General features: G+C 36.8%; 1 protein-coding gene across 7 annotated transcripts in view; it reads left to right on the top strand.

Annotated features, from left to right (window-relative positions):
* The window catches only part of EHBP1 (EH domain binding protein 1), a 427,094-nt gene that overhangs the window by 325,200 nt on the left and 82,487 nt on the right, over positions 1–19,407 (top strand). For all 7 annotated transcript variants that reach the window (XM_043468858.1, XM_043468857.1, XM_043468863.1 and 4 more), the window contains 4 exons: positions 3,007–3,185; positions 3,763–3,811; positions 8,140–9,042; positions 15,754–15,897. In XM_043468858.1, the coding sequence (XP_043324793.1) occupies positions 3,007–3,185; positions 3,763–3,811; positions 8,140–9,042; positions 15,754–15,897 (1,275 nt within the window). The remainder of the gene's footprint in view (positions 1–3,006; positions 3,186–3,762; positions 3,812–8,139; positions 9,043–15,753; positions 15,898–19,407) is intronic.

Below are 19,407 nucleotides of genomic sequence, written 5' to 3' on the forward strand. Positions count from 1 at the left end.
TTCTCCTCTTGACTTCAATCTTTCCCAGCATCAGGGTCTTTTCCAGTGAGTCAGTTCTTCCCATCAGGTAGCCAAAGTATAGCATCAGTCCTTCCAATGAATATTCTGATTTCCTTTAGGATTGACTGGTTGGATCTCCTTGCAGTCCAAGGGACTCTCAAGAGTCTTCTCCAGCACCACAGTTCAAAGCATTAATTCTTCATTTTCAATTATATTAACCTCCAAAGTTACCATCAATTCAGTTCAGTTGCTCAGTTCAGTCAGTCAGTTCGGTTGCTAAGTCATGTCCACCCTTTGTGATCCCATGGACTGCAGCACGCCAGGCTTCCCTGTCCATCACCAACTCCTGGAGCTTGCTCAAACTCATGTCTGTCGAGTCAGTGATGCCATCCAACCATCTCATCCTCTGTCGTCCCCTTCTCCTCCTGCCTTCAATCTTTTCCAGTATCAGGGTCTTTTCCAGTGAGTCAGTTCTTCCCATCAGGTGGCCAAAGTATTAGAGCTTCAGTTTCAGCATCAGTCCTTCCAGTGAATATTCAGCACTGATTTCCTTTAGGATTGACTGGTTTGATCTCCTTGCAGTCCAAGGGACTTTCAAGAGTCTTCCCCAACAGCACAGTTTAAAAGCATCACTCCTTCGGCGCTCAGCTTTTTTTATGGTCCAACTCTCACATCCATATATGACTGTTGGAAAAATCATAGCTTTGACTAGATGGACCTTTGTTAGCAAAGTAATGTCTCTGCTTTTTAATATACTGTCTAGGTTTGTCATAGCTTTACTTCCAAGGAGCAAGCGCCTTAATTTCCTGGCTGCAGTCACCATCTGCAGTGATTTGGAGCCCAAGAAAATAAAGTGCGTCACTGTTTCCATTGTTTCCCCATCTATTTGCCATGAAGTGATGGGACTGGAGGCCATGATCCTAGTTTTTTGAATGTTAAGTTTTAAGCCAGCCTTTTCACTCTCTTCTTTCATCAAGAGGCTTATTAGTTCCTCTGCACTTTCTGCCATAAGGATGGTGTCTTCTGCATATCTGAGGTTATTGATATTTCTCCTGGCAATCTTGATTCCAGCTTGTGCTTCATCCAGCCTGCCATTTCACATGTTGCAGTCAGCATATAAGTTAAATAAGCAGGGTGGCAATATACAGCCTTGATGTACTCCTTTCCCAATTTGGAACCAATTTGTTGTTCCGTGTACAGTTCTAACTGTTGCTTCTTGACCTTCATACAGATTTGTCAGGAGGCAGGTAAGGTGGTCTAGCATTCCCATCTCTTTCAGAATTTTCCATAGTTTGTTGTGTTCCACACAAAGGCTTTGGCATAGTCAATAAAGCAGAAGTAGATGTTTTTCTGAAACTCTCTCTTTTTCTGTGATCCAATGAATGTTGGCAACTTGATCTCTGGTTCCTTTGCCTTTTTAAAATCCAGCTTGAACATCTTGAAGTTCATGGTTCACGTACTGTTGAAGCCTTGCTTGGAGAATTTTGAGCATTCCTTTGTTAGTATGTGAGATGAGTGCAAAAGTTACCATCACAAAATGCGATTGTTACCAGTAAAAGAAAATGACATTGTTTTAAGAATAATAAAAGCTTAGGATAAAAATCTTATTGTGAGTCTTTGTTTTGTTGTCATCATTGTTGTTTTAAGTATCTGAACAAGAGGGGAAGACCAAGTAAATGCTTAAGATTTAAAACGCACTTCTTCATACTCCCATGCATCTTTCTGACCTAATAATATTCAAAGTAGTCATCACTAATTAGAAGATGTTTTGAGCAAATCCAAATTGCATACTAATGTGTGCTATTGCTACCAACCCCTGATGTCTGTAATAACTCTAAATCTGTTTTGCCATCATTAAGTCTAGGTAAGAAATAGGTTTAAATATGGTTATCACTCCACTGAAATGTATATGATTCAGTTCAGTTCAGTTGCTCAGTCATGTCCGACTCTTTGTGACCCCATGAACCTCAGCATGCCAGGCCTCCCTGTCCATCACCAACTCCTGGAGTTTACCCAAACTCATGTCCATTGAGTTGGCGACGCCTTCTAACCATCTCATCCTCTGTCATCCCCTTCTCCTCCTGCCTTCAATCTTTCCCAACATCAGGGTCTTTTCAGTGAGTCAGCTCTTCGCATCAGCTGGCCAAAATACTGGAGTTTCAGCTTCAACATCAGTCCTGCCAATGAACACCTAGGACTGATTTCCTTTAGGATGGACTGGTTGGATCTCCTTACAGTCCAAGGGACTCTCAAGAGTCTTCTCCAACACCACAGTTCAAAAGCATCAGTTCTTCGGCACTAAGCTTTCTTTATAGCCCAACTCTCACATCCATACATGACCACTAGAAAAATCATAGCCTTGATTAGACAGACCTTTGTTGAAAAAGTAATGTCTCTGCTTTTGAATATGATTACTGTATTTTTTTTTTTTTTTTTTTGGCCTCTCCTTGTGGCTTGTGGGATCTTAGTTCCCTGACCAGGGAATGAACCGGGTACCTGCAATGAAAGCTCCAAGTCCTAACCAGGGAATTCCTGACTACTGTATTTTATAAAACTATTATTTTTATCTCTCCATTACTAACAATTTATGCTACAGTTAGACTTCAAAATACATTATTTTTGATCTACTCAGAAAGGAACTACATTTGTACATGGTTGCACTGGGGGGAAATTTTTTTTTAGGATGTGAGAGTTATATAGATATTTAGCCTTAAGTATTTAAATACTTTAATATTTCCATCGGTGTAGCTCTTGGCCTGTTCTTACGTATAAGGTTGAAATCTTGCATATCTATCTCTCTGTCAGGCAGACACCATAGGCTTCAGCTGAAGATAATAGCTTAAGATTCATGTCTCCTTTCTTAAAGGTTACAGTTGTCTTGAAGTGACAGTTTTGAAGCACCTAAACTGACATCAAAGTATTCAAAAGATCAGGTTAGGTCAATTAATGTTAATTTTCATTTTCCAGTAAATTATTTGCATGTTTTCCTCTTTTCGTTTTTTCTAGCCGAGTCCTATACCGAGTCCTGTTTTGGGACGAAAGCCGAATGCCAGTCAGTCGTTACTTGTATGGTGCAAAGAAGTTACAAAAAACTATCGGGGAGTGAAAATCACCAATTTTACTACATCATGGAGGAATGGTTTATCTTTTTGTGCAATATTACATCACTTTAGACCAGATTTAATGTAAGTAGAAAAACTTTCCATTCCTGTAACTATTTTGCTAATAATAGTTCTTTTAAAAAAAATAGCATAAAATAATTTCTTGTCATGTGTCCTGAAATACTTGATTTTTTTTATTACCCATATCTCAGAAAAGTTGTTCCTTCTTGAAGCTTAAAAACAATTTTTTCTGTTTTCAAAAGAGCTTATTTTTTTTCCTTAATCTCATATAAAAAACAGACTCTAAGTTACTATGAAAACTGTGTAAATATTAAAATGAGACAAATAAGCTTGTAGCTGTTTATATACTGACAACAAAGAATTACCTCATGATGAATTTGGTTGTCAAGACTAGTCTCTGGTCCCCTGCCTTAACTTCTCTTTTAGATGGAAAGCTTCAGGCATTGGAACTTGTAATCACTGTTTTTATTTATTTATTTCCTTAATTTTCCACTCTGTTAGTTTTGTTGATTGAATTGCTGTGAAATTGCTAGTTACTCTTTGGTGTTACTGAACGTCAGATTTTAAGATTCAGTTTGTTGTAAAAACAGCTGTTTTTATCAATTACTGTATGTACCTACTGTGCCATTTTCTCCCTCAGTGACTACAAGTCTCTGAATCCTCAAGACATTAAAGAGAACAACAAAAAGGTAAGAATTGCCAAAGGAAAAAAAATGCATAATTTCAATTTTGCCTTCTCTGCAGGCTTTTATTAGTTTGGGGAAAGGAAGGTTGTTTTGTGAGGTCCTAACTATAGCTCACAGACGGTAGTCTGTTTCCTGCAGTTCAAGTAGGATGCATGGTTTACTCTAGTTTGTCACGGCCTTTAAAAATCAGAAATGCCAGCCTGGCATCAGATGATAATAGTGTATATGAGCTTCATTAACTGTCAAGTATTTGTTAAAGCATGTTGCTTTTATTTAGCTTTTTAGCAAGATTTAGCTTTTAAAAAGTGCACCTCAAACTGTTGTCCTACAAGTTCAGAAAAAGCCGTTGGGAGGGGATGAAAGCAGGAGCCTGATGAGTGTGCAAAAAAGAATGCATGTGTTCCCAGAGGCAACAAGATATGAACACTGGTTCTTTTCTTTTTTTTTTTTTCCACTCCCCCCGCCACACTTTTCTGGTAAACTGTACAGTTTTTTTCGACATAATTAATGTACTGAGGTCAGAGCTTCCCAGTTGGTTTGGGGAAAATGTTGATGCTTTCATTGTTGAGAGTAGCTGCTCAGGGCTGAGTGGCTAGAGCCCTTTGGGCCAGCTGACTGTGACTGCAGGCTGACTTAACTATGTACCCCCAAAATGCAGCATAATATTACAGTTTTCTGTGTGCGCGACATGTAAGAAAGGAGGAAGCACCTAAGTCAACATACAGCAGGTACTTCTTTAATGTTTTTTTCCTGCTGAATTGAATTCTTCAACTGAAAATTGTCGTCTTAGAGCAAGATCTGTGGATAGACTTGAGGGGATCTTCAATCATGGCTTTGGGAAAAATTTTATTTTCTCAATTCTTTAACTGAAATTTAGCATTTTCTTCAATTATGAATTTAGACATACCACTATGAATTTAGACATAACAAATCACTGTAGTATTAGCTATGCCCGAGACTCTTTCACCTTTAGAATCTCAGATGTTTTCATATCACTTTACAGTTGCAAATATCTACAACTACCTTTTAAGCTCATCACTTCATAATTGTAGCAGTTGGTACATCCATAAAAAGTACATTTATTGTTTCTCAAATTCCATTTTCTAAAATATATTCAAATATTTGTTTTTCAAGAATTGGTTTATTTTGTAATCATATGTATTTTATGCACATTAAAGCTTTATTCTGAGAAGGGGTTCATTGCCCAAAAAATTAATGGGACAAATTAATTAATAACCTCTAGTTTAGGTTAATGGAGAAGGCAATGGCACCCCGCTCCAGTATTCTTGCCTGGAAAATCCCATGGACAGAGGAGCCTGGTAGGCTGCAGTCCATCAGGTCGGTACGAGTTGGACATGACTGAGCGACTTCACTTTCACTTTTCACTTTCACACATTGGAGAAGAAAATGGCAACCACTCCAGTGTTCTTGCCTAGAGAATCCCAGGGACGGGGGAGCCTGGTGGGCTGCTGTCTATGGGGTCGCACAGGGTCGGACACGACTGAAGTGACTTAGCAGCAGCAGTTTAGGTTAAACGTTTTAATTTACTTTAAATTAAATAATTAAAACCACCAGTGATAAAAAAGACTATAAAGGGAAACTTGATAGAAGTTCAATCAATAGATGATAATTTAAATCAATTTTTTTTTACTTTTGTTGCTCTCTAAAGCCAAAAATTTATATTTCCATTAAAAAAATTCTTGTTTATTTGCAAATGCATGATGCTGGCCTTAGAGAAATACATTTAAAAACAGTTTTTTAAATTGAAATATTCTACCAGAAAAGGTAATCTTTAAAAGTCAGTATAATTTTCTTCATAGAAATCATGCTTCAAAATAAGTCATTGTCATGAATTATTTCTTATATGATTTTGAAGAACTTGTGTCTATTAAAGCCAAATGCCTTGTTTTTCATCAGTTAACTTATATGGTTGGGCCCACTGGATCTGTGAATGTGGAATCCTCAGATACAGAAGACTAACTGTACTCTACCATTTTACATCAGGGACTTGAGCATCCCCAGATTGTGATATCTACAAGGGGTATTGGAATCAATCCCCATTAGGAGACAACTGTTTCCTAATAAGACAGTTCTTTACCTGCATTTTCTTGCATTTGAATAAACTCATTTAAATGCAGATAAGATCATTATAAAAGAAAAAATTATTATTTTTTATAAAGTGAAGCTTTCAAGCTACTGCTTAAAATTTTGAAAAACAGTTTTTATTTTACCTAGTTATATATTTTTAAAGAGTATGAGGAATCTCATTAGGGCATAAGTTATACTTCTTTATGTTATTTTTTTCAGAAACTTAATAATGATGACCATACCTTGAATTTACATTTTACTACAAAAAGAAGTATATCCCATAAAAATTTTTTCTCAAATCTTAAAGGGCAGATAATTATAGCTTTTTGAAAGAATTTTAATTTAGTTGATCCTATTCATTGCACAATTCAGTACATAACTGTTGTTATACTTTCCTTTTCATCACTTTGCAACTTCTTACCTGATATCTACATTGAGTATCAGTTGCTACCTGCAGATTTATTTCCAACTTCACACAGGTCTTCCTGATAACCCCATCTGCCCTTAATTGGACTTAAAAACAGGACAAGAAACAATGCTTGTGTCTTAAGTTCCATGCAGGCAGATGCATAACAACTGGCAGTGACTCCTTACCAATTAAATAACATTTAACAATGAATAAGACAATTTTCTGTGAAAGACCTTTTTTTCTCTCCACACTGACAGCTAAGACAGTAGATGATTGACCATTGCCGAAGAGGTTAAAGTTCCTTTATAAAGTCCTGACCTCACTTACAAGAAACCTGGTTTGTTTTTAAATGTTTTTTAAGTGCAATTAGTGTGCATAAAATGAATTGCCACATGAAGCAAAACACCAGCAGGAGATTCCCCACAAGGACTCAAATCATTTTCCCAGGTCTGTAAAAAGTGCTGAATAAACAAGGTATTTACCTGTGACATCTGATCTTAACCAGTATGTGGGTGTTTTAGATAATTGGGAAACGTTTAGAATACTGCCTGTGGTGCTTTTCCTGATGGTCTGCAATTGATGTCTGTCAATCAAGTTGTCAGGACACGTGAGGAAGAAAATGACTTTAATTTTCCTAAAACATGTAAAATAACGAACAGGCCCAAACATGCATACCAACTGAGCCATTCTCTTGAGTCAATATTTTGAGGTATCTGTATTATAAAACATAGTGCTGTGAAAATTGAAGAGGTTTTAATATAACAATTTATTTTTCATTTTCTTTCTTACTTATTCCATAACATTTATTAAACTACAGGAAGAATACAATACAAAGATTAAATTCCGAGGTAGAAATGCACTTTAACATGTACGTTCAAAAGGCTAATGCCTTCTGAGTTGTTACATAATTTCCCAAACTTTCTTTTTAGGAAAACTTTGAATTATTATCCTATATCTAGGTTGTTACAAAGACTAGACATTTTACATCCCAAAGCAAGAATATAGCTAAAAAGTCCTTACTTTTTCCAAGAGTATCTCTCAGTGTTTAGCCATATTTTTAGTGCTTCCTAGCAACACAATGTTGTTTTCAAGAGTTAGTTCAGCATAGTAATAATTAATTGTAAATTGAGAAACAGCTTTGATTCTTCAAAACTAGAAAAACCTGATGTGCCACAGTCATTTAAAGGCTAACAAAAGTAATACAATGCAGCTTCACATTCTAAACTAGGTTGTCCTACTCAAAACATTTCATTCTTTCCAAAATGGATAGAGTGAAAATGCAGTCACTCTTCTCATCATGAAAATAAATCTTAATTGGGCATTTAAAAAATGTTTCTATGTTTCTAGACTTAAATAGCAGTTATTTGTATTTTATACCAGGCAATCTGAGAGTTAGTTCTTTTGGAATATCAACCCGTACTTTATCGTCACAAATCACTGCAATTACGTGATCACTGAAAAGAGGTTGCTAGGAATAAAGCTCCAGATGATTTATTATTTCCTTGTACTTTAGTTTTTTATCACAAAAATCAATTTTAAAGTTTTATTTTTAATTTTTAACTCTCATTTTTGCTTGTTCTCTTTAAACTTTTTCTGAGGTATCATCACCATATAACATTACATCAATTTCAAGTGTACCACATAATAATTTGATATTTATATACACTGTGAAATGCTCACCACAATAAGTCTAGTTAGCATCTATTATTTTGCTGTTTCTGCTGTTTTTAAAATGTGTAGGCTAGTGGTGATGTTTAAAGTTTGTTCTAAAAAGTTAAAATGTATAAATTGTCTTAACTCTTCAATATATCTTCTGTTTTTCTTTCCTCTGAAGGCATATGATGGGTTTGCCAGCATTGGAATTTCGCGACTACTGGAACCTTCTGATATGGTTTTATTAGCAATTCCTGACAAACTGACTGTTATGACCTATCTCTATCAAATAAGGGCACATTTCAGTGGCCAAGAGCTAAATGTTGTTCAAATAGAAGAAAACAGCAGTAAAAGCACGTATAAAGTTGGAAACTATGAAACGGACACAAATAGTTCTGTTGACCAGGAAAAATTCTATGCAGAGCTTAGTGACCTGAAACGGGAGCCTCCACTGCAGCAGCCTCCCAGTGGAGTGGTCGACTTCACATCCCAGGACGAGTCTGTATTTGTAAATGATAGTGGAGTTGGAGAGTCAGAAAGTGAACATCAGACTCCTGATGATCACCTCAGTCCAAACACAGCTTCTCCACACTGTCGCAGGACTAAAAGTGACACAGAACCCCAGAAGTCCCAGCAGAGCTCGGGAAGGACTTCAGGATCCGATGACCCTGGAATATGTTACAATACAGATTCAAACCATGCACAAGTTTCGTTGGGCAAGAAGAGACTATTGAAAACAGAGACTTTAGAATTAAGTGACTTATACGTCAGTGATAAGAAGAAAGATGTGTCTCCACCCTTTATTTGCGAGGAGTCAGATGATCAAAAGCTTCAGAATCTAGACATCAGTGGTACTTTGGAGCAAGAAAAATTAGATAATTCCAGACCCTTAGAATGCAGATCAGATCCTGAATCACCTGTCAAAAAACCAAGTTTATCTCCCACTTCTAAACTTGGATACCTGTACAATAGAGATGCAGACCTTGCAAAGAAAAAACGTACTTCCCTGAGGCAGACAGAGTCTGATTCAGATGCTGATAGACCCACCTTAAATCATGCAGATCATTCTGCAAAAACAGTCCAGGTAAGTGAGAATGATGAATACATAAATGTAGTAAATAGCTATTCTTTTTTTGTTTCTCTTTGTGTTCATGTAGTGGTTTTGTCACTAAGTCATGTCCAACTCTTGAGACCCCATGGATTATAGCTTACCAGGCTCCTCTGTCCATGGGATTTTTTGTACTCATAGAACACTTTACAAATGACTAAGGATAAAGTATAATTTCCTGTTGTAGAAAAAACTGAAATAGACCTGCTTTTCGCTTTATATTTTAAGCCTATAAATAAATCCCAATTTCAAGATTTAAGAATACAGAATGTCAAGCTTTTCAAATCAAAATGTTATTAACCTATAAAAACAATATGTTACAGAATAAGTCTTATTTCAATATTCCATTTAGTAAGAATGTCATTCTTGAGATGTATAATGCCAAATTAAAATATTTCCCATCTATAGCATTTTCTTCAAATATTTTAGTTGCATTGCAGTTGGCATTTTCAGTCCCATAATTACTTCCAGTTAAAAACCCCAGTACATACAAATTTCTCCCCATGAGGGGGATATGGCACAGATTGAACCTTACAGTATTTACTGTAAGGACTTTACTGCTAGGACTTCCATAACTCTGTTGAATAATATTGGCGAAAGTGGGTGCCCTTGTCTTGTTCCTGATCTTAGGGGGAATGCTTTCAGTTTCTCACCGTTGAAAATAATGTTTGCTGTAGGCTTATCATATATGGCTTTACTATGTTGAGGTAGGTTCCGTCTATGCCTATTTTTTGGAGAGTTTTAATCATAAACGGGTGCTGAATTTTGTCAAAGGCTTTTTCTGCATCGATTGAGATGATCATATGGTTTTTATCTTTCAATTTGTTAATATGATGTATCACATTGATTGATTTGCATATATTGAAGAATCCTTGCATTCCTGAAATAAACCCAACTTGATCATGGTGTATGAGCTTTTTGATGTGTTGCTGAATTATGTTTGCTAAAATTTTGTTGAGGATTTTTGCATCAATGTTCATCAGTGATATTGGCCTGTAGTTTTCTTTTTTTGTGTTGTCTTTGTCTGGTTTTGGTATAAGGGTGATGGTGGCCTCACAGAATGAATTTGAAAGTATTCCTTCTTCTGCAATGTTTTGAAAGAGTTTTAGAAGGATAGGCATTAGCTCTTCTCTAAATGTTTGATAGAATTCTCCTGTGAAGCCATCTGGTCCTATTTTTGGGAGATTTTTGATCACAGCTTCAATTTCAGTGACCAATGGAACAAGATAGAAAGCCCAGAAATAAATCCATGCACCTATGGGTACCTTATTTTTTACAAAGGAGTGAAGAATATACAATGGAGAAAAGACAAATGGTGCTGGAAAAACTGGACAGCTACATGTAAAAGAATGAAATTAAAACACTTCCTAACACCATACTCAAAGATAAACTCAAAAAGGATTAAAGACCTAAGTGTAAGACCAGAAACGATAAAACTCTTAGAGGAAAACATAGGCAGAACACTTGATGACATAAATCAAAGTGAGATCCTCTATGACCCACCTCCTAGAGTAATGGAAATAAAAACAAAAGTAAACAAATGGGACCTGACTTAACTTAAAAGCTTTTGCACAGCAAAGGAAACTATAAGCAAGGTGAAAAGACAGTCCTCAGAGTGGGAGAAACTAATAGCAAATGAAACAAGTGACAAAGGATTAATTTCCACAATTACAAGCAGGTCACACAACTCAATACCAGGGAAACAAACAACCCAATCAAAAATGGGGGGAAAAGACCTAAACAGATATTTCTCCAAAGAAGACATACAGATGGCTAACAAACACATGAAAAGATGCTGAACATCTCTCATTATTAGAGAAATGCAAATCAAAAGCACAATGAGATATCATCTCACACCGGTCAGAATGGCCATCATGAAAAAGTCTACAAACAATAAATGCTGGAGCGGGTGTGGAGAAAAGGGAACACTCTTGCATTGTTGGTGGGAATGTAAATTGATACAACCACTATGGAAGATGGTATGGAGATTCCTTAATAAACTAGGAATAAAACCTCCATATGACCCAGCAATCCCACTCCTAGGCATATACCCTGAGGAAACCAGGGTTGAAAAAGACACATGTATCCCAGTGTTCATTGCAGCACTATTTACAATAGCTAGAACATGGAAGCAACCTAGATGCCCATCGACGGATGAATGGGTAAAGAAGTTGTGGTACATATACACAATGAAATATTGCTCAGCCATAAAAAGGAACACATTTGAGTCAATTCTGATGAGGTGGATGAACCTAGAACTTCTTATACAGAGTGAAGTGAGTCAGAAAGAAAAAGATAAATATCATATTCTAAGGCACATATACGGAATCTAGAAAAATGATTCTGAAGAATTTATCTACAGGGCAACAATGGAGAAACAGACATAGAGAATAGACTTATGGACATGGGGAGAGGGGAGGAGAGGTTGAGATGTATGAAAAGAGTAACATGGAAACTTACATTACCATATGTAAAATAGATAGCCAACAGAAATTTGCTGTATAGCTCAGGAAGCTCAAACAGGGGCTTTGTAGCAACCTAGAAGGCTGGGATGGGGAGGGAGATGGCAGGGAGTTTCAAAAGGGCGGGGATATATGAATACCTATAGATGATTCATGTTGAAGTTTGACCAAAAACAAAAAAATTCTGCAAATCAATGATCTTTCAATAAAAAAGTAAATTTTAAAAAATGTGATAGCTCTGCATTTTCTATAAATATTTCATTGTCAGGAATTTAAAGAACTGCTGCATAACATTGTAAAGCAAGTATGTGCCAGTTAAAAAATAAATAGAAAAAGAAAACAAAACTGCTGCCATAGGTATTTAAAATTTGTCAGTATCCTAATTTGGAAGACATCTTGTTATCAATTATATACAAGTATAAAAATAAAACTGGGAACTTTAAAAACTGTCTTTTCCAGATTATACTTTGATTTGTTGTTCAGTTGCTAAGTCATGTCCTACTCTTTGTGACCCCATGGATTGCAGCAAAGCAGGTTCCACTTCCTCCACATTCTCCCAGAATTTGCTCAAGTCCATGTCCATTGAATCAGTGATGCTATCTAACCATCTCATCCTTTGCCAGAGAAGGCAATGGCAACCCTCTCCAGTATTCTTGCCTGGAAAATCCTGTGGACAGAGGAGCCTGGTAGGCTGCAGTCCATGGGGTCGCAAAGAGTCGGACATGACTGAGCGACTTCACTTTCACTTTTCACTTTCATGCATTGGAGAAGGAAATGGCAACCCACTCCAGTGTTCTTGCCTGGAGAATCCCAGGGACGGTGGAGCCTGGTGGGCTGCCGTCTATGGGGTTGCACAGAGTCGGACACAACTGAAGCGACTTAGCAGCCTCAGCAGCATCCTCTGCCACTCCCTTCACCTTTTGCTTTCAATCTTTCCCAGCATCAGGGTCTTCTCCAGTGAGTCAGCTTTTCACATCAGGTGGCCAAAGTTTTGGAGCTTCAGCTTTAGCAACAGTTCTTCCAAAGAATATTTAGGGTTGATTTCCTTTAGGATTGACTGGTTTGATCTCCTTGCAGTCCATGGGACTCTCAGAGAGTCTTTTCCAGCACCAGAATTCAAAAGCATCAATTCTTCAGCACTCAGCCTTCTTTATGATCCAACTTTCATTTCCATACATGGCTACTAGAAAAACCATAGCTTTGACTATATGAACTTTTGTCAGCAAAGTGCTGTCTCTGCTTTTTAATATGCTGTCTAGGTTGGTCATAGCATTCCTTCCAAGGAGCAAGCATGTTTTAATTTCATGGCTGCAGTCACCATCTGCAGTGATTTTGGAGCCCAAGAAAATAAAATCTGTCACTTCTTCCACTTTTTCCCCTTCTATTTGCCATGAAGTGATGGGACCGGATGTCATGATCTTAGTTTTATGAATGTTGAGTATTAAGCCAGCTTTTTCACTCTCCTCTTTCACCCTCATCAAGAGACTCTTTAGTTCCTCTTCACTGCGTATCTATGCTTTCCCGTTTCTCCCAGAAATCTTGATTCTAGCTTGTGATTAATTCAGCTCAGCATTTCACATGACGTACTCTTCATAGAAGTTAAATAAGTAGGGTGGCAATATACAGACTTGTCATACTCCTTTCCTAACTTGAAACCAGTTTTTCCATATCCAGTTCTAACTGTTGCTTCTTGACCCACATACAGATTTCTCAGGAAACAGATAAGGTGGTCTGGTATTCCCACCTCTTAAGAATTTTCCACAGTTTGTTGTGATCCACACAGTCAAAGGCTTTAGCATAGTCAGTGAAGCAGAATTAGATGTTTTTTTGGAACTCCCTTGCTTTCTCCATGATCCAACAATTGTTAGTTTGATCTCTGGTTCATCTGCCTCTTTGAAAACCAGAACATCTGGAAGTTCTCCTTTCACATACTGCTGACGCCTATCTTAAGGATTTTGACTATAACCTTGCTAGCATGTGAAATGAGTGCTATTGTACAGTAATTTGAATGTTCTTTGGCATTGCCTTTCTTTGGGATTAGAATGAAAACTCACCTTTTCCAGTTCTGTGGCCATTGCTGAGTTTTCCAAATTTGCTGGCTTATTGACTGAAGCACTTCAACAACTTCATCTTTTAGGATTTGAAATAACTCAGCTAGAATTCTGTCACCTTTACTAGCTTTGTTCATAGTAACGCTTCCTAAGGCCCACTTGACTTCACACTCCAGGATGTTCTGCTCTAGGAGAATGACCACACCATTGTGGTTATCCAGGTCACTAAGACCTTTTTTGTATAGTTCTTATGTGTATTCCTGCCACTTCTTAATCTCTTCTGTTTCTGTTAGATCTTTACCATTTCTGTCCTGTACCATGCCCATCCTTGCATGAAATGTTCCCTTGGTATCTCTAGTTTTCTTAAGGAGATCGCTGGTCTTTCATATTCTGTTGTTTTCCTCTATTTCTTTGCATTGTTCATTGAAGAAAGCCTTCTTATCTCTCCTTACTGTTCTCTGGAACACTGCATTTAGATGGGTATATCTTTCCCTTTCTTACTTGCCTTTCACTTCACTTATTTCCAGCTATTTTTAAAGCCTCCCCAGACAACCACTTTGCCTTCATGCATTTCTTTTTTTTTTTTGGAATGGTTGTGGTCACTGCCTCCTGTGCAGTGTTATGAACCTCCATCCATAGTTCTTCAGGCACTTTGTCTACCAAATCTAATCCCTTGAATCTATTCATCACCTCCACTGGATAATCATAAGAGATTTGATTTAGGTCTTACCTGAATGGCCTAGTTATTTTCCCTACCTTCTTCCATTTAAGCCTGAATTTTGCAATAAGGAGCTCACAGTTTGAGCCACAGTCAGCTCCAGGTCTTGTTTTTACTGACTGTGTAGAGCTTCTTCATCTTCAGCGGCAAAGAACATGATCAGTCTGATTTCATTGTTGACCCTCTGGTGATGTCCGTGTGTGGAGTCGTCTCTTGGGTTGTTGGAAAATGATGTTTGCTATGACCACTGTGTTCTCTTGACAAAATTCTATTAGCCTTTGCCCTGCTTCATTTTCTACTCCAAGGCCAAGCTTGCCTGTTATTCCAGATATCTCCTGATTTTCTACTTTTGCATTCCAATCCCATAAGATGAAAAGGACCTCTTTTTCTGTGTGTTAGTTCTAGAAGGTCTTATAGGTCTGCATAGAATGATTCAACTTCAGTTTCTTCGGCATCAGTGGTTGGGCAGATTTGGATTACTATGATGTTGAACGATTTGCCTTGGAAATGACCCAAGATCATTCTCTCATTTTGAGGTTGCAACCAAGTCCTTCATTTCAGACTCTCTTGTTGACTGTGAGGCCTATCCTACTTTTTCTAGTGTTCTTGCCCACAGTAGTAAATATAATGATCATCTGAATTTAATTTTTCCATTCCCATCCATTTTTTTCACTGATTCTTAAGATGTCCATGTTCACTCTTGCCATCTCTTGTTTGGCCATCTCCTGTTTGACCATGTCCCATTCCAATTTACCTTGATTCATGGACCTACTATTCCAGATTCTTATGCAGTATTGTTCTTTACAGCATCAGACTTTACTTTCACCACCAGACACATCCACAGCTGAGTGTTTTTCCCTCTTTGGTCCAGCTGCTTCATTCTTCCTGGAGCTATTGGTAATTTCCCTCTGCTTTTATTATATTGAACACCTTCCCACCTGGGGGCTCATCTTCCAGCATCATATTTTTTTGCCTTTTCATACTGTCCATGGGGTTCTTCAGGCAAGAATACTGGAATGAGTTGCAATTTCCTTCTCCACTGGATCATGTTTTGTCAGAACTCTTCACTATGACCCATTCATCTTGGGTGGCCCTGCATGGCATGGCTCAAAGCTTCACTGAGTTAGGCAAGACCCTTCACCACAACCAGGCTGTGATCCATGAAAGGCATACTGTGATTAACAATGCATATGTGTATGGACCTTATACCTTGTGAGACTATGTTCTAATAAAAATGTAATTTTAATTAACTGAGTTTTAGCCAGTAAAAATACAGTTTCTGATCAGCATTAGTATTTTCTACAGGTAATCTCACAAAACTATTGATACAATCTTATTCCTGACCTGTATTATTTTGATGGATTGTATAACCTTTGGTTAGTTTACAAAAGTGGATTACATGGGTTTGAGGGGTTTTGTTTGTTTTGGCTTCTAATTCTGTATCTTTGTTTTTAAGCATCGAATGTTATCCAGGCAAGAAGAACTCAAAGAAAGAGCAAGAGTTCTGCTTGAGCAAGCAAGAAGAGATGCAGCTTTAAAGGCAGGGAATAAGCAGCATACCAACGCAGCCACACCACTCTGCAACAGGCAGCTAAGTGATGTGAGGAACATTGTTTAAAAATAATACATTGTTCATTGTAATCATGAGGGTGTAAATAAGAGTAACTTATTTATATTTCTAATAAATTCTTTTTCCACAGACTGTATATACTATGGGTACTTGTTACTTTTATTGAACTGATAAATTCTTACTTACAGGAGCACGTTGTAATTATTTCTGCACAGCAGTATTAGCTATGAGAAAAAGTAAGATCCTGGATTATGATTTCTACATATATATGAACAATCTGTTTTACGTTAATTTAATTTTATAATTTAGGTGTACTTTGTTTAAGATGGTGTTTTGTCCATGGAAGTTAATTTTGTTGAAAATATTAGAGTATAATAATGATGCCTACCATTTATTGAAATACTTAGCATATATTCCAGGCACTATAGTGGATATTTTACATAATTTCTATTTTACTTAACCACTTAAGTAGATATTCAAACTCTTTGAGGTAAGAAAACTGAGGCTGACAGGTAAGATAATTTGTGTAAGGTTGTAGTCAGTGTATGATGAATTCATGATTTGATCCTGAGACTTAATCAGACTCCAGAGTCAATCCTCTTTCTTATCATAGACTACCATCCCTGTGTTAAGCCATATTTTTATACATATTTTTATGTAGTGCCTCACAGATAATAATGAATATATAGTAATAAAAGCCTTAGATTTAGGGAGACATGAACCTCTTCATGAATCTGAAACTTATGATAACCCTGCCCTACCCTCAATTTTACATATACATAAAACTGCATTTTCCTTTTTTTTTTAATTAAGATTTTTTTTTTAGAGAAGTTTTAAGTTCACAGCAGAATTGAGAGGAAGGTATAGAGTTTTCCCCTATACTCTCTGTACCCATACATGAAAAGCCTTCCTTCTTAATAACACTCCCTGCCAGGGTGGTATATTTGTTAAAACTGATAAATCTGCATTGACACATCATTATTACTCAAAGTCTGTAGCTTACATTAGGTTCACTTTTACTGTTATACAGTCTGTGAGTTTAGACAAATGCATAATAACATCTGTCCATCTTTATAATATCATACAGAGAATTTTCACTGTCCTAGGAATCCTTTGCATTTCACCTATTCATCTCTCTCCCCATCCTCAACCTCTGGGAACCTGATAATTTTATTGTCTTCACAATTTTGCCTTTTACAGAATGTTGGTAGTTGGAACCATAGTATATTACCTTTTCTGATATGGCTTCTTTTCACTTAGTAAGATGCATTTAAGGTTCCTCCATGTGTTTTTATGATTTGATAGCTCATTTCTTTTTAATGCGGAATAATACTCCACTGTCTGGATGTACCACAGTTTATTTTTCCATTCACTTACTGCTAGACATCTTGGTTGTAATTAGGAATAAAGCTCCTTTATTCATCTACAAACGGAGAAGGCAATGGCACCCCACTCCAGTACTCTTGCCTGGGAAATCCCATGGATGAAGGAGCCTGGTAAACTACATCCCGTGGGGTTGCTGAGAGTCAGACACAACTGAGCGACTTCACTTTCACGCACTGGAGAAGGAAATGACAACCCACTTCAGTATTCTTGCCTGGACAATCCCAGGGACGGGAGCCTTGTGGGCTGTCGTCTATGGGGTCGCACAGAGTCGGACGTGACTGACGTGACTTAGCAGCAGCAGCAATTATCTACAAAGCAGGTTTTTATATGACCTCAAGTTCTCAATTCCCTTGGGTACATTTCAAGGAGCACATTTGCTGGATCTTATGGCAAGAGTGTGTTTACTTTTATAAGTAACAAAGACAAAAAATAAAAAGACACCAAACTGTCTTCCAAAGTAGCTATACCATTTTTCTTTCCCACCAGCAATTAAATGAGAATTCTTGTGTTTTACTTTGGGTACTGTCAGTGTTCCAGATTTTGGTCATTCTAATAGGTGTGTAGTTGTATCTCATTGCTTTGATTTGCATTTTGCTGAGAATACATAATATGGAGCACCTTTTCATGTGCTTATATGCCATATGGAAATCTTTGGAGAGATGTCTGCTAAGGTCATTGATTTATTTTTTAGTCAAGTTATTAGTTTTCTTACTGTTGAGTTTCAAGAGTTCTTTGTTTCTTTTGGATAACAGTCTTTTATCAGATATATCTTTGCAAATATTTTATACATGCCTGTGGATTGTCTTCTCATTCTTTCTACATTGTCTGTCACAGAGTAGAAATTATAAATTTTAATGAAATCCAGTTTATCCATTATCTCTATCATGAATCACACCCTTGGTGTTATATCTAAAAAGGCATCACCATACTCAAGGTCATTAAGGTTTTATGTTATCTTCCAGGAGTTTTATAGAATTATGTTTTACATTTAGGTCTGTGATCCATTTTGAGTTAATTCTTGTGAAAGGCATAAGGTCTGTGTCTAGATTTATTTTTTTGCATGTGCATATCCAGTTATCTAGCACCATTTGTTGAAAAGATGATCTTTGCTGCACTGTGTTGCTTTTGTTAACTCCTTTCAGATACCAGCTTAATAACCTCTGAGCTTGACCACCATTTTTCATACTTTTCTTCTTTTTTACTTTCTTTATTGTTATTTTTTTCTTTAAGTGAAGTATAGTTGATTTACAATATTATATTAGCTTCAGATATACAACATAGTAATTCAATATTTTATAGATTATGCTGCATTTAAAATTATTGTGAAATACTGGCTATATTTCTATGCTATACAATATACAGACTTTGAGTCTTTACACAGTAATGTGATATAAAATCAATATAGTGGGCCAGTTTTATTTTCAATGAAAAAGAATAGAATATTTAAATGAAATGGGAAAATACCAGAATTTATCACACATCATAGTATTTTTGTGTGATTTTAGTTACGTGGGTATGTGTGCTTACTTGATCTTGGTACCAAATGTATTTTTAATTGTGGGTCATGATAAAAATGTTTGAGAAACACTAATTTAGATGGCCATTCTTTCTAAGGAAGAAATTTTGTAGCTTTTATACCAGTTCTTTCAGTTGTATCAATTTGTTATATCAATTTGTTTGTTTCTTTCTAAGGAAGAAATTTTGTAGCTTTTATATCAATTCTTTCAGTTATATCAATTTGTTGGTTCAGTAAGATATTTATTGAGTTGGAACTGAGTGTGGCAATAGAAAAGACTAAGCTTCAGGTCTTCCCTGGTAGTCCAGTGGTTAAGACGCCACACTTCCACTGCAGGAGTTGCAAGTTCAATCCCTGGTCAGGGAACTTAAGACCCTACATGCCACAAGGTGTGGCCAAAAGACAAAGATTCTTCCCTCGTGGAATTTGCATTTTGGTGAGAAGAGACAGAGAATGATGAATAAATAAATTAACTACAGAGTGTGAAAATGACTGATTTAGTAGAAATATTAGAGGATAATTTGAGTAGGTAGGAGTGACTTGAAGAGGGGACATTTGAAGTAAGACTTGATGGGTGAGAAGGATCCCGTTAAGTGAAGAGCCAAAGAAAGAATATTCTCTTCAAAAAGAAAGTTATT

Source organism: Cervus canadensis, chromosome 5, assembly GCF_019320065.1.
Source record: "Cervus canadensis isolate Bull #8, Minnesota chromosome 5, ASM1932006v1, whole genome shotgun sequence".
Classification (NCBI taxonomy): Eukaryota; Metazoa; Chordata; class Mammalia; order Artiodactyla; family Cervidae; genus Cervus; species Cervus canadensis.